We start from the raw sequence: 21,713 nt of genomic DNA on the forward strand, positions 1-21,713 counted from the left end.
ATGAGACAGCGGTGAACGTGTACAGTTACTAAGTGTATGAAGTTCATTGAGTTCTGTACAGTAGCACAGTGAACGCTCAATAATAGCGCCCTCATTATTAAACCTCACAGGGCTAATGCGAATGGATGAGTGTCCCAGATAATCCGTGAACACCCAAACTAGGTAATGGGGAAAAGGGGTACTGGTCTAACTTGTAAAAATTAATCTTACTCCATCAGGCTTTACACTATTATATGGAAGCCCATTTCCACCACTTATTCAAGAATAAAAAAGGGTAATTGTGACTTTTTCATTTAATAATTCATACTTTTTTTCCCCTCAGAATTTCATGATATAAACTTGTTATTGCGGGTTAAGTTACAATTGCGTCTGAGTTATAAAGTCAGAATTACGTGATATAAATTCGCAGTTGCGGGTTATAAAGTCAGAATAGCATGATATAAACTCACAGTTGTGGGTTATGAAGTCAGAATTGGTTGATATAGACTCACAGTTGTGGGTTATAAAGTCAGAATAGCATGATATATACTCGCAGTTGTGGGTTATAAAGTCAGAATTGGGTGATATAGACTCACAGTTGTGGGTTATGAAGTCAGAATTGGGTGATATAAACTCACAGTTGTGGGTTATAAAGTCAGAATTGCGTGATATAAACTCAAAGTTGTGGGTTATAAAGTCAGAATAGCATGATATAAACTCACAGTTGTGGGTTATGAAGTCAGAATTGGGTGATATAGACTCACAGTTGTGGGTTATAAAGTCAGAATAGCATGATATATACTCGCAGTTGTGGGTTATAAAGTCAGAATTGGTTGATATAGACTCACAGTTGTGGGTTATAAAGTCAGAATAGCATGATATAAACTCACAGTTGCGGGTTATAAAGTCAGAATAGCATGATATATACTCGCAGTTGCGGGTTATAAAGTCAGAATAGCATGATATAAACTCACAGTTGTGGGTTATGAAGTCAGAATTGGTTGATATATACTCGCAGTTGTGGGTTATAAAGTCAGAATTGGGTGATATAAACTCACAGTTGCGGGTTATGAAGTCAGAATTGGGTGATATAAACTCACAGTTGCGGGTTATGAAGTCAGAATTGGGTGATATAAACTCACAGTTGTGGGTTATAAAGTCAGAATTGCGTGATATAAACTCAAAGTTGTGGGTTATAAAGTCAGAATTGGGTGATATAAACTCACAGTTGTGGGTTATAAAGTCAGAATTGGGTGATATAAACTCAAAGTTGTGGGTTATAAAGTCAGAATTGGGTGATATAAACTCACAGTTGTGGGTTATAAAGTCAGAATAGCATGATATAAACTCACAGTTGTGGGTTATGAAGTCAGAATTGGGTGATATAAACTCACAGTTGCGGGTTATGAAGTCAGAATTGGGTGATATAAACTCACAGTTGCGGGTTATGAAGTCAGAATTGGGTGATATAAACTCACAGTTGCGGGTTATGAAGTCAGAATTGGGTGATATAAACTCACAGTTGCGGGTTATGAAGTCAGAATTGGGTGATATAAACTCACAGTTGTGGGTTATAAAGTCAGAATTGCGTGATATAAACTCACAGTTGTGGGTTATAAAGTCAGAATTGGGTGATATAAACTCACAGTTGTGGGTTATGAAGTCAGGGGTTATGAAGTCAGAACTGGGTGATATAAACTCACAGTTGTGGGTTATGAAGTCAAAATTGCATGATATAAACTCACAAGTTGCGGGTTATGAAGTCAGAATTGCGTGATATAAACTCAAAGTTGTGGGTTATAAAGTCAGAATTGGGTGATATAAACTCAAAGTTGTGGGTTATAAAGTCAGAATTGGGTGATATAAACTCAAAAGTTGTGGGTTATAAAGTCAGAATTGCGTGATATAAACTCAAAGTTGTGGGTTATAAAGTCAGAATTGGGTGATATAAACTCAAAGTTGCGGGTTATAAAGTCAGAATTGGGTGATATAAACTCACAGTTATGGGTTATAAAGTCAGAATTGGGTGATATAAACTCACAGTTGTGGGTTATGAAGTCAGAATTGGGTGATATAAACTCAAAGTTGTGGGTTATAAAGTCAGAATTGCGTGATATAAACTCAAAGTTGTGGGTTCTAAAGTCAGAATTGGGTGATATAAACTCAAAGTTGTGGGTTATAAAGTCAGAATTGCGTGATATAAACTCAAAGTTGTGGGTTATAAAGTCAGAATTGGGTGATATAAACTCGCAGTTGCGGGTTATAAAGTCAGAATAGCTTGATATATACTCGCAGTTGCGGGTTATAAAGTCAGAATTGGGTGATATAAACTCACAGTTACGGGTTATAAAGTCAGAATTGGGTGATATAAACTCGCAGTTGCGAGTTATAAAGTCAGAATTGCGTGATATAAACTCACAGTTGCGGGTTATAAAGTCAGAATTGGGTGATATAAACTCGCAGTTGCGAGTTATAAAGTCAGAATTGGGTGATATAAACTCGCAGTTGCGAGTTATAAAGTCAGAATTGGGTGATGTAAAGTCAGAATTGGGTGATATAAACTCGCAGTTGCGAGTTATAAAGTCAGAATTGCGTGATATAAACTCACAGTTGCGGGTTATAAAGTCAGAATTGCGTGATATAAACTTGCAGTTGCGAGTTATAAAGTCAGAATTGCGTGATATAAACTCACAGTTGCGGGTTATAAAGTCAGAATTGGGTGATATAAACTTGCAGTTGCGAGTTATAAAGTCAGATTTGGGTGATATAAACTCGCAGTTGCGAGTTATAAAGTCAGAATTGCGTGATATAAAGTCAGAATTGGGTGATATAAACTCACAGTTGCGGGTTATAAAGTCAGAATTGGGTGATATAAACTCGCAGTTGCGAGTTATAAAGTCAGAATTGCATGATATAAACTCGCAGTTGCGAGTTATAAAGTCAGAATTGCGTGATATAAATTCACAGTTGCGGGTTATAAAGTCAGAATTGCGTGATATAAACTCAAAGTTGCGAGTTATAAAGTCAGAATTGCGTGATATAAACTCACAGTTGCGGGTTATAAAGTCAGAATTGGGTGATATAAACTCACAGTTGCGGGTTATAAAGTCAGAATTGGGTGATATAAACTCGCAGTTGCGAGTTATAAAGTCAGAATTGCGTGATATAAACTCACAGTTGCGGGTTATAAAGTCAGAATTGCGTGATATAAACTCACAGTTGCGGGTTATAAAGTCAGAATTGCGTGATATAAACTCACAGTTGCGGGTTATAAAGTCAGAATTGGGTGATATAAACTCACAGTTGCGAGTTATAAAGTCAGAATTGCGTGATATAAACTCACAGTTGCGGGTTATAAAGTCAGAATTGGGTCATATAAACTCGCAGTTGCGAGTTATAAAGTCAGAATTGCGTGATATAAACTCACAGTTGCGAGTTATAAAGTCAGAATTGCGTGATATAAACTCACAGTTGCGAGTTATAAAGTTAGAATTGCGTGATATAAACTCACAGTTGCGAGTTATAAAGTCAGAATTGCGTGATATAAACTCACAGTTGCGGGTTATAAAGTCAGAATTGGGTGATATAAACTAACAGTTGCGGGTTATAAAGTCAGAATTGGGTGATATAAACTCACAGTTGTGGGTTATAAAGTCAGAATTGCGTGATATAAACTCACAGTTGCGGGTTATAAAGTCAGAATTGCGTGATATAAACTCACAGTTGCGGGTTATAAAGTCAGAATTGCGTGATATAAACTCACAGTTGTGGGTTATAAAGTCAGAATTGCGTGATATAAACTCACAATTGTAAGTAATAAATTAAAAATTGCATGCGAGTAATAAAGTCAGAATTACGTGATATAAACTCGTAATTGAGAGTTATAAACTCAGAATTAGATTATATAAACACGCAATTGTGAGGAAAAAAAGAAAGTCATAATTGTGAGTTATGAATATTTTATAACTCGCAGTTGTGTGTTATAAAGTCAGAACTGAAGATATAAACTCACAATTCTGAGGGAAAAAAAAGTCATTTTGTGAGATAAAAATTAGCAATTACCCTGTTTTAGATTTTATTCAGTGGCGGAAATATGCTTTCATACTCTTATTCTTATGGGGTTTTGTTGAATAATTTTTGGTTCCCTAAAGAAGGTTTCAGAGAACAGTTCTTAAAAAAAAAACAAAAAAACATGAAAAACGTTTTAATAATCTAAAAAATTAAATTATTTTTTTTCACTAGAAAGAACCTTTTGTGGAATGAAAGGATTCCGTGGATGTTAAAAGTTCTTCATGGAACTATAGATGCCAATAAAAATATATATATTTTTAAGAGTATTTTGCAACACGAATTGTAACATCATCAATTCATGCAATTATAAATGAGATACAGGATTGAAATCACTATTGTACAAGACAACCAGCCTCTTGAGGTAACAGAAGGTGTGTGTGATTCTTTATAGAACAGATTTTTCTGATAAAGCATATACTTTCATATTTGGCTCACAATTTGTAAGGGATCCATAAAGATTTCGTAATATTTGCCACAACTGGCTTCCAATGTGGCATTTTATTGGTCACAAAAGATAGATTACTGAAATTATATTGCTTCTACTTGGCTATAAATGTGAACTCAACAAATCAAGAATTAACCACAGTGATGACGCTTAATTATTGGACTGGCATTATTAACTACTTCATTATATATATTACAGGTATGCCAAATGCATGTATTTTGTCAAAAAAGCCAAATGTGAATTCTGGAGGCTTGAGAGGAACCTCAAAAGACTGCAACCTAAAATTCATATGGACATGCAAACGTGTTTAAAATGTAAAATTACATTTAAAATTAGTTTAATAGGTGTACTATTTCAACTGTTTAAAATTAGGATAAATATGGTAAGTGGGAGGTAGCATAATAAAACATTTTGTATCTGATTTTAGAAAGAAATGAACTGAAACTGATTTTAGCTATATTAATGCACAACATTAAAACTGAGAAGTGCTAATCTTATTAATGTTAGACCCTACTGTAACAAAAACAACATAACTCTTTGTACTTGACATCATTTTCAAAATGGAAAATTTTTGGATAAATGGTTTATTTCAAAACTATATTTTTGAAGCATGTTTAAAGGAATATTAAATCAACGTTTTAGACACCAATACAGTTCTTTCAGTAGAAATGACTGCATTTTCACAGTCACGATGCAATCTCTATTAGCTACTCCAGTTCTTGCATTCAGTCCAGGACACAGAGGATGCATCATGCATGTGTTCGTGTACAGTGAGGTCGATGCATTGCTTCACAGAGAGAAAGCCGATTATCTATAGCACGCACTTGACTCTGCTGCTGTCATGAAGATTTGAGATGAACGGTTAGAAGATCTCAATGAAATTAGTTTCTATTAACACAAATGGAGGATCGCAGGTGTCTGCTCCACGCTCAACGTAGAATAATCGATAGGTCTCGATTTAATCGACAAATTATGCCTGTCCTATACAGTATATACCGGCTTCTCGCGTTTCAAACTAACGGAACAAAGGAAGTGAACTGGCTGAGAGAAATAGCCATATATCACACTCACATTCACATGCACTGACAGAAAGAAATACTGATGCGTTACAAACAAAGCAAAGCTACGGTGCTACAAACACAAGCTCTTACCCAAAATATTATGTTAAATCCAAATATGAAATATTTGATGCAGCAGCTGACTTCTTGTCCCTTGTAATGCTTTCCTGACATCATTTGGCTCGTTTCCTCCAGAACAAACTAACGTTACTGGGTCACATAAAACAACGCGAAGCAGGTTCAGTTTATTACTCCTTTCTTAGGACAACGATGCCAAACTGTCCCAGTAATGTTATTATCTGCTTAAAAGAAACATAATACTGAGCAGCTTCAACAGCGCCTACATTCGCTACAAAGCTAACCGTCATTTATAAATAAATCCGCGGACTTCAACACAGTGCGTCTCAAAATAACAGCTCCTTCTTCTCCGCAATTAGTTCACCTCGCTCTTTTTTTCACTTGACATGGCTGCGTTTGATTGACAGCGCTAGTAACCAATCAGCTGCCTCGCCTCAGCCCTCCCCCACTAGCACACGCCTCCCCCTCACGAGCACGCGCTTAAGTAGTTTTCATTCAACTGCGGGCACGTGCAGCAATTTTAGGGCTGTTATTGATGCACAGTTTATTCTGTAACAAAGTGAATGCTACCAACGATCGCTTTTTGTAAGCTGCATTCTAATATTTTACTATTTCATAACCAAAAATGTGACCCTGGAGCACAAAAGCAGTCATAAGTAGCACGGATATATTTGTAGCAAGAGCCAATAATATATTGTATGGGTCAAAATTATTGATTTTTTCTTTTATGCCAAAAATCATTATGATTTTAAGTAAAGTTCAAAACAAAAATTTTTCAATATTATTATTAATTTTTTCTTCAAAAAGTTGTATTTCAGCCAAATATTGTCCTATCCTAAGAAACCACAAAGCAATGAAAATATAATTTACTCTGCAAAAAATGACCCTTATGGCTGGTTTTGTGGTCCAGGGTCTCAAATGCTTATGTTTTCATATTATTGTAAACATAAATCATATTGAATTATATAGCCTAATATGCAAGACTATATAACAACAACAATCCTATAGATTAGAATATAGAAAACTGGGCTTTCTACACACACTTTACATACATTGTTAATTATATCAATTAAACTTAAACATTGTATCTAAATCACGAATCACTGCAATTGCTGACAGAATAAATGTGAAAGGAAATTCCAGAACAGATTATTTTGGTTTCATATCCTCAAGGCATCATCAGGTGTTTCAAACAACTATTGGAAACTTCCCTTAATGTTTTGTCCAAATGGTAAAATGAGCACCATGGTCTCAAACTCAAAATTCAGGTCACATATTCCTTATATGTCACATCCATACATACACTTTTTATTTCTTGTCAGTACTCCGTCACAGAGATATTGTGAAATTCTTCAGCATGGGTGAACATTGTTGTTGCATGAACACTGATAGTAACATTTGCTCGCTCTAGTACGACATCCTGTGGCCAAAAGTACATATACAGTGGTCTCCCCAAGTATTTATTTATGAAGTAATTTAGCAGACGCTTAATGGAAGCAATCAAAAACAACAAAAGCAATGATGTAAAAGTGCTATAAAAAGTCTCAGTTAGGTTAACACAGTACATGTAGCATGGGCTGTTAAATTATATAATACATAAAAAGAAAACAGATAGAATATAACAAGAATAGAGCAAGCTAGTGTTACAGTTCTTTTTTAATAAAATGTTATAATAAATGAAAAGAAAATAGAATACAAAAAGATTAGAAAGGTAGTTAGATTTTTTAAAGAATAGAATTAGAATAGTGAGTGTTAAAGTTAGAGGGTCAAATAAAGATGGAAGAGATGGGTTTGAAGCCGATTCTTGAAGATGTCTAAGGACTAAGCTGCTCGGATTGAGTTGGGGAGTTCATTCCACCAGGAGGGAACATTTCATTTAAAAGTTCATAAAAAAAGTGACTTTGTGCTTCTTTGGGATGGCACAATCAACCAAGGCAAGGCAAGTTTATTTATATAGCACATTTCGTACAAAATGGTAATTCAAAGTGCTTTACATAAAATAAAGTATAATAATCATGAAGAACAAAAACAAAAATAGAAATTTTAAAACTTTGAAAATGATTTATTTAAAATTTATTTAAAACCGTTAGAAATAGAAAATGATTTTACATAAAATACAGTGAATACGTAAAATACAGTGCAATCAGTTCGGACATCTCACAGTGCTCATTCAATAAATGCACAGCTAAACAGATGAGTTTTGAGTCTAGATTTAATTCAATTTTTGAATCTTTGTGTCTTTACATCAATATTAGTTTGATGCATAATAGGCCGCAGATTAGATGAGTTTGCCCTTCGGCTTGAGAAGGCCTTAAAATTTCCATCACGTGATAAAACTAAATGGAGAAAGCTGCAGGCACACTGGGTTCCCCCTTGTTCTGTAAACATTTGTGAATGTTGCTACTATTATAGCGGGGACCCGACACATATCACTGAGAGCTGCTATCAGTTGTTTTTGGTTCACCTTCAGCAGATTTAGGGTTTGGGCCCTGGCGTTGTGGCAGCGGTCGGAGAGCTCTCACAGGAGCAGGGCCCACAGGCTTTGGTGGCTGAAGGGCCCGCCGTTTTTTTGTTGATATCTGCAGGCTTGCAGAGAGAGAGTTTAGTTCCAGCATACACCAATTCTTCCATTTTCTGTGAGAAGCACAGAAGTGGAGATGCTGGAGAGAGGTGAGCGGGGCTGTGTCTCTGGTGTTTCCTGTGGCTGTGATATGTTGTCCTGTCTTCAATTGCTATTTTCCAGAAAGTCGTCCTTGGAGCTGTTTTGATACAGAGGACAGAGCTCTGCAGGGATGGTGTCCCTGAGCAGTGCTTGTTTTGGCTGCGTGGTGTTATCAGTGTCCTTGTGGCCCAGTGTGACTCGGACCCGGTGTTTGTGTGCTGAATGGATTGACACACTCTGCTGAGGGATGACGGAGGGAAAAGTAGATATGGTCCTTAAGTACTGTAGCACCAAGTTTGTTTGGGTGGAAGCAATCCAGTTTAAACTGTTGTCTATTGCCCCAGAAAAGACTGAAGTTGATGTTCACTAGCAGAATGCAAGCTTCTAGAGGGCACACAAGTCTGAAGTAATGCATTTAGGTAAATGGGTGCAGAGCCAGTGGTAGTTTTGTAGGCAAACATTAAAGCCTTGAATTGTATGCGAGTAGCTATTGGTAGCCAGTGCAAATTGATAAACAGAGGTGTGCCGTCCATTCTTTTGTTGCTGAGTTGTGCAGCATGTTCCGGAAGAAAGGGCCTGATCTTCTTGATGTTGAATAAAGCAAATCTGCAGGACTGGACAGTTTTAGAAATGTGGTCTGAGAAAGTCAGCTGATCATCAATCATAACTCCAAGGCTTCTGGCTGTTTTTGAAGGAGGAGTTGTTGATGTGCATAACTTATGGTGAAATTGTGATGAAACGATGGGTTTGCTGTAGAGTTGTTCCGATTCCGATACTAGTATCGGAAATATCTCCGATACCACAACAAATTCTGGCATCGGCATCGGCGAGTACATGAACCCATATACCGATCCGATACCATTTTCTTAAAAAAGACCTAGTTATGACCGCAAGCTTTGCCTAACCGCTGCACGGTTCTTCTTCGCTGCTCAAAATGCATTGAAAACACAGGAAGTTGTGCTGTGTTGCCACAAGCAACCCCTGTTTAGAGCAGCGAAGAAGAAATGAAAACGCGTTAGCAGCCCTTATCTATATATGACTGGATCACTCATCACATTCTAAACTGCCAAAACACAGTGAAGCCGCTACTATATTATAGATCAGTGGTTAGCAGTATGTCTCTGTAGTACCGGTAGTTACAGACTCTCGAGTATATTCAGTACCGGCAGCTGCGTTCAGTCGCTTCCGTGTAAGTCAAAGCGCAGGGCTCCAGACAGTAGCCGAATATATACTAGTGTCTGTGAATATTAAACTGCAAAATACTATTTAAATATTACTCCCGCAAAATCTACATCTCTGTGGGTGACTGGCACAGATGCGCGAGAGCTCGCTGTTTTGTAGTCTCTGCTGTGTGTCATGAGGACACGAACGCATAAACCGTCACTTCATGAGAATTTACCGTTTCATTTGAGAATACTGTCATATCATAAACACAGACACTCAAAGATCTTCATGGCAGCCCATTAAAATAAATGTTTGGTTTACATGAGTAAATTGACAATATATAAAGCTACTGTTGTAGCCTACAGTAATAATAATACGTCTCTATAATAATAATAATTATGCCTAGATGGTTGCTTGTTTTTTACTTGTTTTGTTGTAAAGAGATTATCTGATTAATAGATCTTTTTTGTTGCAGTTTTTTTATACAGTTATATTGTAAAACTTAAATACCTTTTTTAGTTTGCGGTGTTAGATTTTTGGCTGCATTTGAAGTTCTTTTTTGCATAAGAAAATAAATAATACTGTCAAATTCATGTTAGATAATAAAAATACTGTAATAAATACAGTAGTTCACCATGTATTTGTTCATGTTTTATTGAGGGATCTGTCTGAAGCACACCATAAAAAAATTCTAGCAATTTACACAGGGCTAGTAGTATATACAGCTGTATATACAGATATACACCCAGGTATCGGATCAGTACTCGGTATCGGCCGATACCCTGAGCCCAGGTATCGGAATCGGTATCGGGAAGAGAAAAAGGGTATCGGAACATCTCTAGTTTGCTGGAACCACAAGCAGTTCGGTCTTGGCAAAGTTGAGTTGAAGGTGATAGTCTTTCATCCAGCAAGAAATGTCTGTTAGTCAAGCTGAGATGTGAGTAGCTACCGTCACATCATAGGAGCAGGGGAGCAGTAACAAAGAGAAGTGGTCAGACTGACCCAGTTGGGGGAGGGGTGTGACTTTGTAGGCATCAGTCACATTGGTATAAACATGGTCCAATGTTTTATGTCCCATTGTAGTGCAGGAGACATTTTGATGAAATTTAGGGAGTACAGATCTTAAAGTGCAGTGATTAAACTCCCCAGCAACAATAAAGGCTCCATCTGGGTGCAAGGTTTGTAATTTGCTAACAGCAGCACATAGTTCTTTCATAGCCACATTAACATTAGCGTCCGGAGGTACATAAACTGCAGCAGCAACGATGCAAGTAAACTCAGGTGGTAGATAGAATGGCGTGCACTTGATAATCAGGAACTCCAGATCAGCAGAGGAGTGGGTATCAACAACGACAGAGTCTGTGCACCATGATTTGTTTACAGAAATACATACTCCACCATCCTTGTTTTTACCAGAGGTTGTTGCTACTGTGTCAGCCCGGAAGAAAGAGCGTCCATCCATATGCACCACGCTGTTTGGGACATCGCTGCAGAGCCATGTTTCAGTGAAGAACATTACATTACAGTCATTGAGCCATTTCTGTGTGAGGTTCAGGATCTTTAGTTCGTCCATCTTGTTCATCAGAGACCGTACATTGACAAGGAAGATGCTGGGCAGAGCTGGTCGATGTGGGTTTAGCTTTAGCTTAACACGCAGCCCTCCACGCTTTCCCCGTCTTTGTTTACGATCTCGACGCCGACGCCGAGCACTTCCGGTCGGTGCGAGTGATCCGATTGTCAGCGGTGATCTCAGTAGCTCCGGCGGGAGTTCGCTGAAGTCGAAAGGATGATCTAAAACTATGTTGGAACACCGTTTGTTGATGTCCAAAAGTGACTGTATACTATAGATGTACTTCGCATAACTGAATCGAGCAAACGCGAAGGAAATAACCAGGTAAATTAACACTATTTTCCGAAATCTGGTAAGACGCTGAGCTTCGCGATGTGCTCGCGCCGCCATCTGTGACACTTCTGAACTCCACACCACCAATCAGTCTAAGGGCGGGCACACTGCACTTTTCGTTCGTTCTTCTTCTTCTTCGGTAAATTTTATTGGTAGTTTGCAATCATTGTGCATTACCACGATCTACTGGGCTGAGAAAATAATAATAATAATTAAAAAATAAAAACAAAACTGATGTCTACTTGCTAGTTAGGTTTCGTTAATAAATGTTATAACTGCCCTAATTGTGGACTGTGTGTTGGTTGTACTCAATACATTTTCCATTGTTAAGTCTTTATTTACCGCTGTCTTCATATTTTCCCTTTCTCTGGTATATTGTGTACAATCTAGAAGTATGTGTTTTACATTTTCTATTGCTCCACAGTTTGTACATACTCCAGTCTGATGTTTCCCTATTATATGTAATCGACTATTTAAACTTGTATGTCCCGTCCTCAGTCTGGTAAACCATGTTTCCTCCTGCCTTTCCAATCCCTTGATTTTACTAGCTGTATCCTCTTTGTGTATGTTATACAACTGTCTGCCTTTTCCCTCCTTATCCTAGCTCTCCTGCCACATTCAGTTAATTTTGTACTTAATAATACTTTTAATTCCTGACCTGTTTAATTTGATATCCAGTTCAACCAGTTCTGATGTAACCGCTTCCTTCTTCAGCATGTCTGCCCTCTCGTTCCCCTCCACTCCCCAGTGTGCAGGAACCCATATAAATCCTACCCTTATGCTCTGTTGGTTTATTTTAAAAATGATTTGATGAATTTCATCTAGTAGATCCTGTCTACATGTAGACTATCCACTCTGAATGCATGCTAGTGAGGACATTGAGTCTGAACAGATGATCACCTTATTGGGTTTTACTTCTTCAACCCATTGTTAAGCCAGAATCATTGCTACCATTCTGCTGTAAAAATGGCCAGATGGTCTGTTGTCCTTTTTTTATATTAACATTATACTTTAAAATGTGGACTGCAACCCCTGTTTTCCCAGTCTGATCTTTTGATGCATCTGTGAAAATCTGAACCGTGTCCTCATAATTTGTCAATATATTGCTGAACATTTTGATATATCCCTGATTTTATTATGTTCTTAGCTTCCAAATCTACCCTGGGATAACAAAACATCCATGGTGGGATTGTTGGTATGCTGACAGTTTTGCAACATGAAATGCTGTCAATTTCCCATGCCACCCAAAACTGCATAATGGGTGCCCATACTCCCAGCATTCTAATAACACCTGCTTTGTGGGGTGTGTTTCTTCATGACATAGCAGATTTGTCCAGTTAGACATGGATAGTTTTAATCGCCCTGTAGGTCTAAAGGCATTTCTATTTGTAATGATGGAATAGGTGTTGTCCTAAATGCACCACAGCATATTCGAAGTGCCTTGGCCTGTATTCTATCTAGTTCTTGCATTAAGGTTCTAGTTGTTGAACTATAAACTATGCTTCCATAATCAAAAACAGAATGAATCAGTGCAGTATAAATCCTTTTCAGGGACATACCGGATGCTCCCCATCTAAACCCTGCTAAACACTTCAGAATATTTATACCTTTTTTGCACTTATTTATCATTTTCTGAATGTGCGTTTTAAAATTTAGTTTAATGTCAAACCATACCCCCAGATATCTTATATTTTCAACTTGGTTTAGATGTTGCCCATACAGTTTAAGATCTATATTAGGGTTTGGTTTTTTTTTTTGGAAAAACATATAAATTGTGTCTTTTCAATAGATAGATGAAAGCCCCACTCATATGACCACTTTTCAACCTTAACAATTGCTGATTGCATTTTAACTGTCAAGTTTTCAATATTCCTTCCTCTCACCCATAATGCCCCATCATCAGCATATTATGCTCTACCCATCCTCTGATCTATTCCATTAAAAATGTCATTAATCATTATATTAAAAAGCATTGGGCTATATGCGTTTCTTTGTGGAGTACCATTCTCTATTTGATATATACTTCCAAATTCCACCCGTACTTATACCTCTATTTGTTCTGGTATTGAAAAAATCTTGAATTCAGTTAAACATCCTGCCACCTATACCCATCTCATTTAACTTAATTAAAAGCCCCTCCTTCCACAACATGTTATATGCGTTTTCTATGTCGAATAATATAACCAAAACAGCTTTTTTACTAACCTGAGCTTTCCTGATTTCATTTTCTAGACATATAACTGGGTCCATTGTGGTGTGCCCATTACGAAATCCACTTTGGTGAGGGGAGGGCATTCCTCTTTTTTCAATTAAATACCGTAGTCTTATAGTAATAATTTTCTCCATAATTTTGCATAAGTTGGATGTAAGTGCTATAACTTTTAACATCTGTTTTATCCTCTCCGGGCTTACCTATAGGTACCAGCAGAGTGTTTCCACATTTTAGGCAATTTCCCTTGCTCCCATATCTTATTATACAATTTTAAAACAACACTCTTAGCCACATCTGATATCTGCTCTATCATTTTGTAACACACCTCATCTTTTCCTGGTGAAGTACTCTTAACACCCATTAAAGCTCTTTTCATCTCAAATAATGAGACATTTGTATCAGTTCCACATTCATTTGTGACTTTCCTCTCCAATGTGCTTCTACACTTTTCGTTGACTTCCATTCTATGATTCATATGCTTGCGAATGTGTCAGAACAGAAACACAAGCTCATGCGAGGTCACTGCTTGACCTCTCTGTACAGAAATTCAAAAATGAAAAGGAAGCCCTAATTTTAGTTGTAGCGCAGCGTCCTATTTTATATACATATTTCAAAGATAATAAAAAAGAAGCTGGTTCACAGTGTCAGTGGAAACAGGAACAGATGGTACATTTGAATGAGGACACCTTTTATAATTTTTTATTGCTTAGTGTGTATATATTTATATATAGAGAGAGACAGAGAGTACAATATAATAAGACGCTTTCGACACTGTCGCAAAAGAAACAGTACAAACACTTATTAATCCATATTAATCAGTCATAACTGAGGAGAAGCCTTTATCCTAATCCCGCCCATATTCGCAGCGGCAACCGAAAAATGTTTGCACGTTCAAAGTCTAGTGTGACCTGCACCTGCACTCTTAAACTGCACTGGTCACAATCTTTTACATACAGGTATTGCACTACTCATATTTTGCACAGACTGCACATTGTTCAATCTATTTACACTATAAACTGTCTAAAGTAGTTACTGTACAAAGCACATTAAACTATTTCAAATATATTCAAAAATATCATTGCACTCTGTTATTTTGCATAAAATGCACTATTTAACAATACTTTTGCACACTCATCCAACTGTATTTATTACCACTGTTCTTATGTTGCTGCTGTTCATTATGTATATATAATCCTACATTGCTCTGTACAATCTCTACATTGCATTTATATTTATATTCTGAATATACTCTGCTCAAAACTGCATATAGCAACTCCTCTGTACATTCTGTAAATCATAGCTCCACTTACTCTGCACTTATATGTATATAATACAATATATTCTTGCACCTCTGGTTATATGCTAACTACATTTCATTAGCTCTGTACTTGTACTCTGCATAATGACAATAAAGGTTAATCTAATCTAATCTAATCATCAGGATGGAATGAGAGGTAGTGTTGAGTGTCATAAGCATAGCAGTGGTATGAAAAGCCATGTTTCTGAATGACAGAACCTAATAATGCCATGTAGATAGAGAAGAGAAGTGGTCCAAGAACTGAGCCCTGAGGCACCCCAGTAGTTAAATGTTGCGACTTGGACTCACCTCTCCAAGATACTTTAAAGGACCTATCTGTCAGGTAATACTCAAACCACTGAGGTGCGGTTCCTGAGATGCCCTTTGCCAGTAGGGTTGATAGGAGGATCTGGTTAATCATGCCAAAAGCAGAGGACAGATCAAGCAGGATAAATACTGAAGATTTGGATTCTGCTCTTGCCAGTCTTAGGGCTTCAACAACTGAGAGCAAGGCCGTCTCAATTGAATGTCCACTTCTGAAGCCAGATTGGTTGCTGTCAAGGAGGTTGTTCTGTGTGAGAAATGTAGAGACTTGGTTGAACACAGCTCGTTCAATTGTTTTTGCATTGAAAGGAAGAAGGGAAACTGGCCTGTAGTTCTCTAAAAGAGATGGGTTGAGGGTGGGTGTTTTAAGTAGTTGGGTTATCCAAGTAGTTGTCCAAAAAAATAAATAAATACCAGGACAAAGAATGTGAACCCGTCAGTTTTAATATTGGTGAACTGAACATTTTGTGTGACGAAATGTTGCAGAATACTTTCTGATTGTTGTGCATTTACCTCCTGACTACACATGACAGCTGCAGTCGCATTCTAAATGTTTTTAGCATTAAAATAAAAAATAAAATTATGAAAATGGAAGCTATGAATAGTTTGTATGCTATTTGTTTAAAGAAAGAGTTAATTTTGCCTCATCAGAATGGGAGAAATTTAGCATAACTTCTTCACCAGTGGATCCTCTGCAGTGAATGGGTGCCATCAGAATGTCAGTCCTAACAGTTTATAAAAACATCACAATAATCCAAAAGTATAACAAGTCAATCTCTGTTGTCCTCACATCAAAATCCAACAATCTATTTACACAGAAGAAAGCAATATTATGAATATAGGACTTTTGAAATTGAAAACGTCTTGATTTATTTGTTTATTACAAACACACAGCTTTGTGCTTCACAATGCATTAATGGACTGAAGTGGTGTGGATTACTGTGATGTTTTCATTAGCTGTTTGGACTCTCATTCTGACGGCACCCATTCACATCCTTTCACCTTTGGCGAGTGAGTGATGTAATGATACATTTCTCCAAATCTGATGAAGAAACAAACTCATCGTCTTTATGAGCTCAACGTGAGCAAACTGTCAGCGATCAATAATATTCTAAGCAATGCAGAAACTCAGGGTTCACATACATTTCCCTGCATCTGTCATTTCCTCAAATCCTTCACAAACTTTTTGATTGTTTGATTTTTGCAGTCCTTTTCATCGAGCAGTCGGCTGGCACACACATCTCTCTGCTCTGATATCCTTCAGCTCTTTTATAATAATGTCCGCTGTGTCGCTGCTGTACATCACGATGAGAGAGGACAGGCCTTGTGGAGTGCAGTTTGATCTGGAAAATATATGAAAACAGTTCCAAGGTCAACATCTGTCACAACTGCATATTCAAAACTAAGACTCACAATTGTCATTCATAAGTAGGCTATAAAGAGCTGCAGAGAAGACTTAATGCACCTTTGTAAATTATTTTCTCCATGGTGTTTTCGATGTCTCTGAACAATCATGGATGACGCAGATATTTCTTTCAAACAGATACCTCTAAAAAGGCAAAAAATTGAAGGACATAATTATTTTGTTTCTATTACATACAATGAATACACAATGCAATTTTTTTGTTTGTTTATTTTTTGCAATATCAGGGCTGTTAACCATTGACGTGTGTTGAGGAAGTGAAGCTACTTTGAAAGTGTTGGCCAAAAGCGATCTTAAATAATGAAACTATTGTCAAATAAAAAAAAATTATTGTTGCTTTTATATTAAAAACAACAAAGGCAACATTACAGCACATAATAATAGGTCTAAAGGGACTTCTAGATTCGATGAATCATTTTTAGATGAACCGACAGCATGATTCATTAGAATGAATCAGACTTACCAGGAAAAGCCCTATTTGTGACGAATCGACTCACTGGAAAGATTCGGACTTTCCATTCTACACGTGAGTAGCGTTTAGAATCATGTGATTCACCAGAAAGATTCGGACTTTCCCACGGGATTATTTTGGTGAGTTTAAACTATTCCCTCACCGACTAACTACTATCACATTAAAATATGTTGCTTTTGACCAAAATGCTACTTGTTGTAAAAAGTAGCTCGTCAAAGCTTTAAATTCTTATCAAGCTGATGAAGATAGCGCTGATTTTCGTTCACTGCCATAGACATTTAATCGCACAATCTAATCTTTAGCTATTTATTAGGCTACTTCTGTTGTATTTTGAAATATGGTTAAAGTAGTGAATGTGTTGACAAGTAGCCTATTAAGTAAATAATAATAATAATTATAATAATAATAATAATAATAATAATAATAATAATAATAATATATATCACTTCCATTAAAGTGGTATATATACAGCCATTAAAGTAATTTCCATTGAAACTTGTTGTCATGTATTTAAATATATTTCTAATTACACATTTGTAATGATGAAGATGCAATTGAATACATATTAACTTAATGCAATATCAACTAAAACTTTTTTACAGTGCACAGATAGGATCAGACCTTAATGATTTTTAGTTTGACACAATTAGATTTATTTGTAATAGTGATTTTTGTCACTATTGTTTATATTATATATTTGTACTGAATGTGTATATATATACACACGCATACAGTATATATTTTGAAATTATTCTAATATTCATATTCTTATATTTTATATCATTTATAAATATATTTAATACATAAACAATTTATTTTTCTTAACTATAAATGCATGTGTTTTGTAATATTAAAACTCTTTTCGGTGTATATACACAATATAAATACACACACATTTATATATATATATATATATATATATATATATATATATATATATATATATATATATATATATATATATATATATAAACATAAACAATTTATTTTTCTTAACTATAAATGCATGTGTTTGCATTTATATATACATATGCACAGTATACACATATATGTATATTGAATAATGCGATTTGACAGCATGAATTTGTAATATAGTGATGTAAACCTAGGCATCTCTCTGAGGGGACAGGAGACAGTTAAGAGGTTTTAACTTATACATATTGTTAAGACCCCTGACTCATCATTGTGATAGATTTTACACAGACATTATTTGTTGGTCTTACCTACAAATACTTATGTTGAAACTGGACGGCTGCAGTATCCATTGACTCAGCTTGCTGGTATGAAGGTTGACATGATGTACGTACAGTTTGCATGCAGCTACATGTCTCCCGTGCCTCAGCTGTATTCTCTGTCTGTCATCTTCACAGCTGGGTCTGTGTCTGTGCTCTGATGCCCTCTGCTGGTGCTCCATCGATGTGCTCCTGTAGACCACTAAGAGCGGCTGGCTGGGAGAGCTGCTGTTCAAGCAGTAGAGGCTCTGCGTCAGGGCTTCATGGAGAACCAAGCTGCCGCTCTCATCCCCAAAGCGCAGCTGGAAGCCCAGGATGTCTGAGTTGTGCGGTGGCTGGGTTATTGCAGCTGTCACATCGAAGACATCATAACCTGATGGAGGCAGTCGGTCCAGACTCAATATGTGCTCTGCTAGAGGGCCGCTGATGCTCAGGTTCTCCGGTCCCGGTGAAAGACTGTGTACTGTGACCGTCACACTAAGAGGCTTGTGATGAAGAGTCTTCCTCAGCAGGACCAGCTCTGCAACCCTCATGAAGGGACTCAGCTGGGACGTGTTGAACCAGATCCAACCCGGCGTGCCATACTTAGAATCTTATTTAGGAAAGAACATCTTTTAAGAGTCTTTCAGTTGAAAATGTTAAGCAGAGTTTAGAAACATTTTATAGGTTGCATTTATCTAACTTTGTAGGCTGTCAAAATGTTTTATGCATCAACATCTATTCAGAGAATTGTAATATTAAAACTCTTTTCGGTGTATATACACAATATAAACACACATGCATATATATATATATATATATATATATATACAAGAATATACTGAAAATCTGAGATTTTTATTTAAACATGGATACACAATACATCAAATAAATATAATCCAGATAATATAAATAATTAATTAAAAAAATTAATTGATTTAAAAAACATTTACTTCACAGCAGTATCCATTTAAGCAAAATAAATTAATAATTCAATCAAATGCATGCACACTTTTATATACATTTCTTCTTATTATTTTTTTTTGTCTATATAATAAATTTAAATAGACATTAAAAGTTATAATAAAAAATAACACAAGTACAGTAGTAATTAAATTATTAACCAAATAATTAAATAGAATGCTGGAAATATTATTGTTTTATTTTTATTTATGTCTATATAATAAATAATACATATTTTAAATAATAATAATAATAAGTTAATAAAAAACAACAAAAGCACACAATAATTTTTTTTTTTAAACAAGCTAAAATTAAATATAAATATAAAGAAGTAGAAAATATAAAAACAAATACTAAAAATATATTAATAAAAATGATAATAGTATCTCAATAACACTATAATAACACTGGACAAATTAAATAGTAAGACATTTTTAAAACACAACTTTCTAAATTCTAAATATATAAAAAAATCTTTAAACACACACACACACACACACACACACACAAAAAGACTGAGAGAAACTTTTTGATCAAATTACTGACAAATTTGACAATATTGACCCCAATGTATAGCTACATTATTCATATTCATAAAAGTAAATCTCAAATGAAGAAAAACATTGATTGGCAATGAAAAATAATATTTATTTTATTTTATTTTAAGATTTAAATTAGTTTATTCAAAATAATGAGAACCCCATGTCTTTACCTTCGATGCTCCGGAAGCTCTGCACCAGAGTCCCATCAGCACCCCTCAGGTCTCTCGCCTGTGCGTCCAGTGACTGGTAAACGTGCTTCATGTAGGGGTGTGGCTTCGCCTGCTGCTGAGGTGCTGACAGTTTGTTTATATGCAACATCTCCAAAATAGCTTTGCTCAGGTCTCTATCCTCCAGTTCCTCCCCGTGATCTTCCACTAACAGCAAACCGCGAGTCCCTCCTAGTCCTAGAAGACCAATCAGGAAGCATAAAAATGATGCTGAAAACCTCATTCTGCAAAAATGAAAGAGCGGACAGATTCGGTGAAGAAAGCCGAGCCCTGGTTCTCCAGCACAGCTCGGTCAGGAAGCAGTGAGCACAGCAGAACCTCGTTCACTCATTAGTGGGTGGGCAGGATTCACAGCCCATGCAACCGTCAGCCAAACACTGAAAAAAGCAATTACCGCTCTCCCTCAGAAAACCCTGGAATGTCACACTCCATTTGACAGGCATTGTGCTCTCAGTTTTCCTGGCGCAAAGTGAACAGGCTTGTTTTGGTTTGGGGCTTGAGTACCTTTCTCTTGAATCAAGGGCTCTTTTCAACCTGTAGCTCTTTCTCAGTGTAAGAGGATATAGTGTGCTTCTCGCCTGCTCTCATTAAATGCACACATTCTTGGCACAAACAAAGTATCAAGCGAAGCTGTTTGTTATAACTTTGAGATTAATCTTGCAACTTTCTTGGGTGCATAGTTAAGCAATAGATGTCACTGTTGTTTAATTTCATGAATGATATTTTCAGAAGTATACTATATGGATGAACATCCCACAAATTGTTTATTGTATTTAATTGATGGAAAATTTGAAATCACAAATGGACTCATCAAACTTAAGTTTTGCCACACACACACACACACACACACACACACACACACACACACACACACACACACACACACACACACACACACACACATTGACATGATATATTCTTTCAGTTTAAATGATAAAAACATGCAAATTAATCAAATAATTTAAATATATATAAAAAAGAATAACATTAACTAGTTAGATGTTAATGCTTAAATAGTTCATTTATTATTTAAATCTAGACATTTTCAGGCTCCATAATAATAGTAAGTTCTGAAGCGAAGATGAACCGCTAAAGTGACTGTCTTCACTCATGCTGTTGTTTGAATGCGGCACATTCTTGCATTTCTTGCATGCTACTGAAGTTAGCCACATGAAATGGTTGACTTTTCCCACAAACTTCAATGAATGTGTTTTATGAGAGGAGATTTAGCAGGGATTAGTTTAGTTCTTCTGTGTTCAAAACTGTGCGGTCATGGTAAGAGCAGGGAAAGTGTTTGTTGACTTGTTCTCATCTTTGCACTCTCACTATGGCAAAAACCAGTGATTAATGATGTTGGGAAACTTTAAAAACTTGAGAATTATTTTTAAATGTTTACATTCCATTCTGACCCTTCACTTCCATATTTCTCATAGACTGTTAATCTGAATGTAATTGATGTTGTTTTAAACAAAGCAGATTGCCTCCTTCTTATCAGTATATAAGCTCTCTTACTGTACTTGAAACTATTTCAAAAGCCTCGGATAAGAAAAGTGTAGATAATGGACTGTGCATGTGAAGTCTGTGAAAAGGGTTAAACAAATAATCGCTATTTGGTTTAATTCTTCTTCAGAGCTATTATGCTATTGAGAGCTACAGCAATTGCTGCGAGCTATTCTGTTTGC

At 36.3% G+C, this 21,713-nt stretch overlaps 2 protein-coding genes across 3 annotated transcripts in view; both read right to left on the reverse strand.

The window, feature by feature from the left end:
* LOC127961766 (tetraspanin-5) overlaps positions 1–6,022 on the reverse strand; it is a 28,528-nt gene extending 22,506 nt beyond the window's left edge. Inside the window, exon 1 of one of the 2 annotated variants that reach the window (XM_052561010.1) lies at positions 5,647–6,022. In XM_052561010.1, the coding sequence (XP_052416970.1) occupies positions 5,647–5,730 (84 nt within the window). In that variant the 5' untranslated portion in view covers positions 5,731–6,022. The remainder of the gene's footprint in view (positions 1–5,646) is intronic. The other variant, XM_052561011.1, reaches the window with a different exon arrangement.
* Positions 6,023–14,243: 8,221 nt separating this feature from the next.
* LOC127962009 (uncharacterized) lies at positions 14,244–20,600 on the reverse strand. Its single transcript, XM_052561404.1, has 4 exons — positions 19,975–20,600; positions 18,312–18,912; positions 16,659–16,742; positions 14,244–16,536 (listed from the first exon to the last, which is right to left on the reverse strand). The coding sequence occupies exons 1-4, from the start codon at positions 20,252–20,254 to the stop codon at positions 16,407–16,409; spliced, it is 1,095 nt and encodes a 364-aa protein (XP_052417364.1). The 5' UTR covers positions 20,255–20,600; the 3' UTR covers positions 14,244–16,406.
* Between the last annotated feature and the right edge of the window lie 1,113 nt (positions 20,601–21,713).

This window comes from Carassius gibelio, chromosome B7, assembly GCF_023724105.1.
Source record: "Carassius gibelio isolate Cgi1373 ecotype wild population from Czech Republic chromosome B7, carGib1.2-hapl.c, whole genome shotgun sequence".
Lineage (NCBI taxonomy): Eukaryota > Metazoa > Chordata > Actinopteri > Cypriniformes > Cyprinidae > Carassius > Carassius gibelio.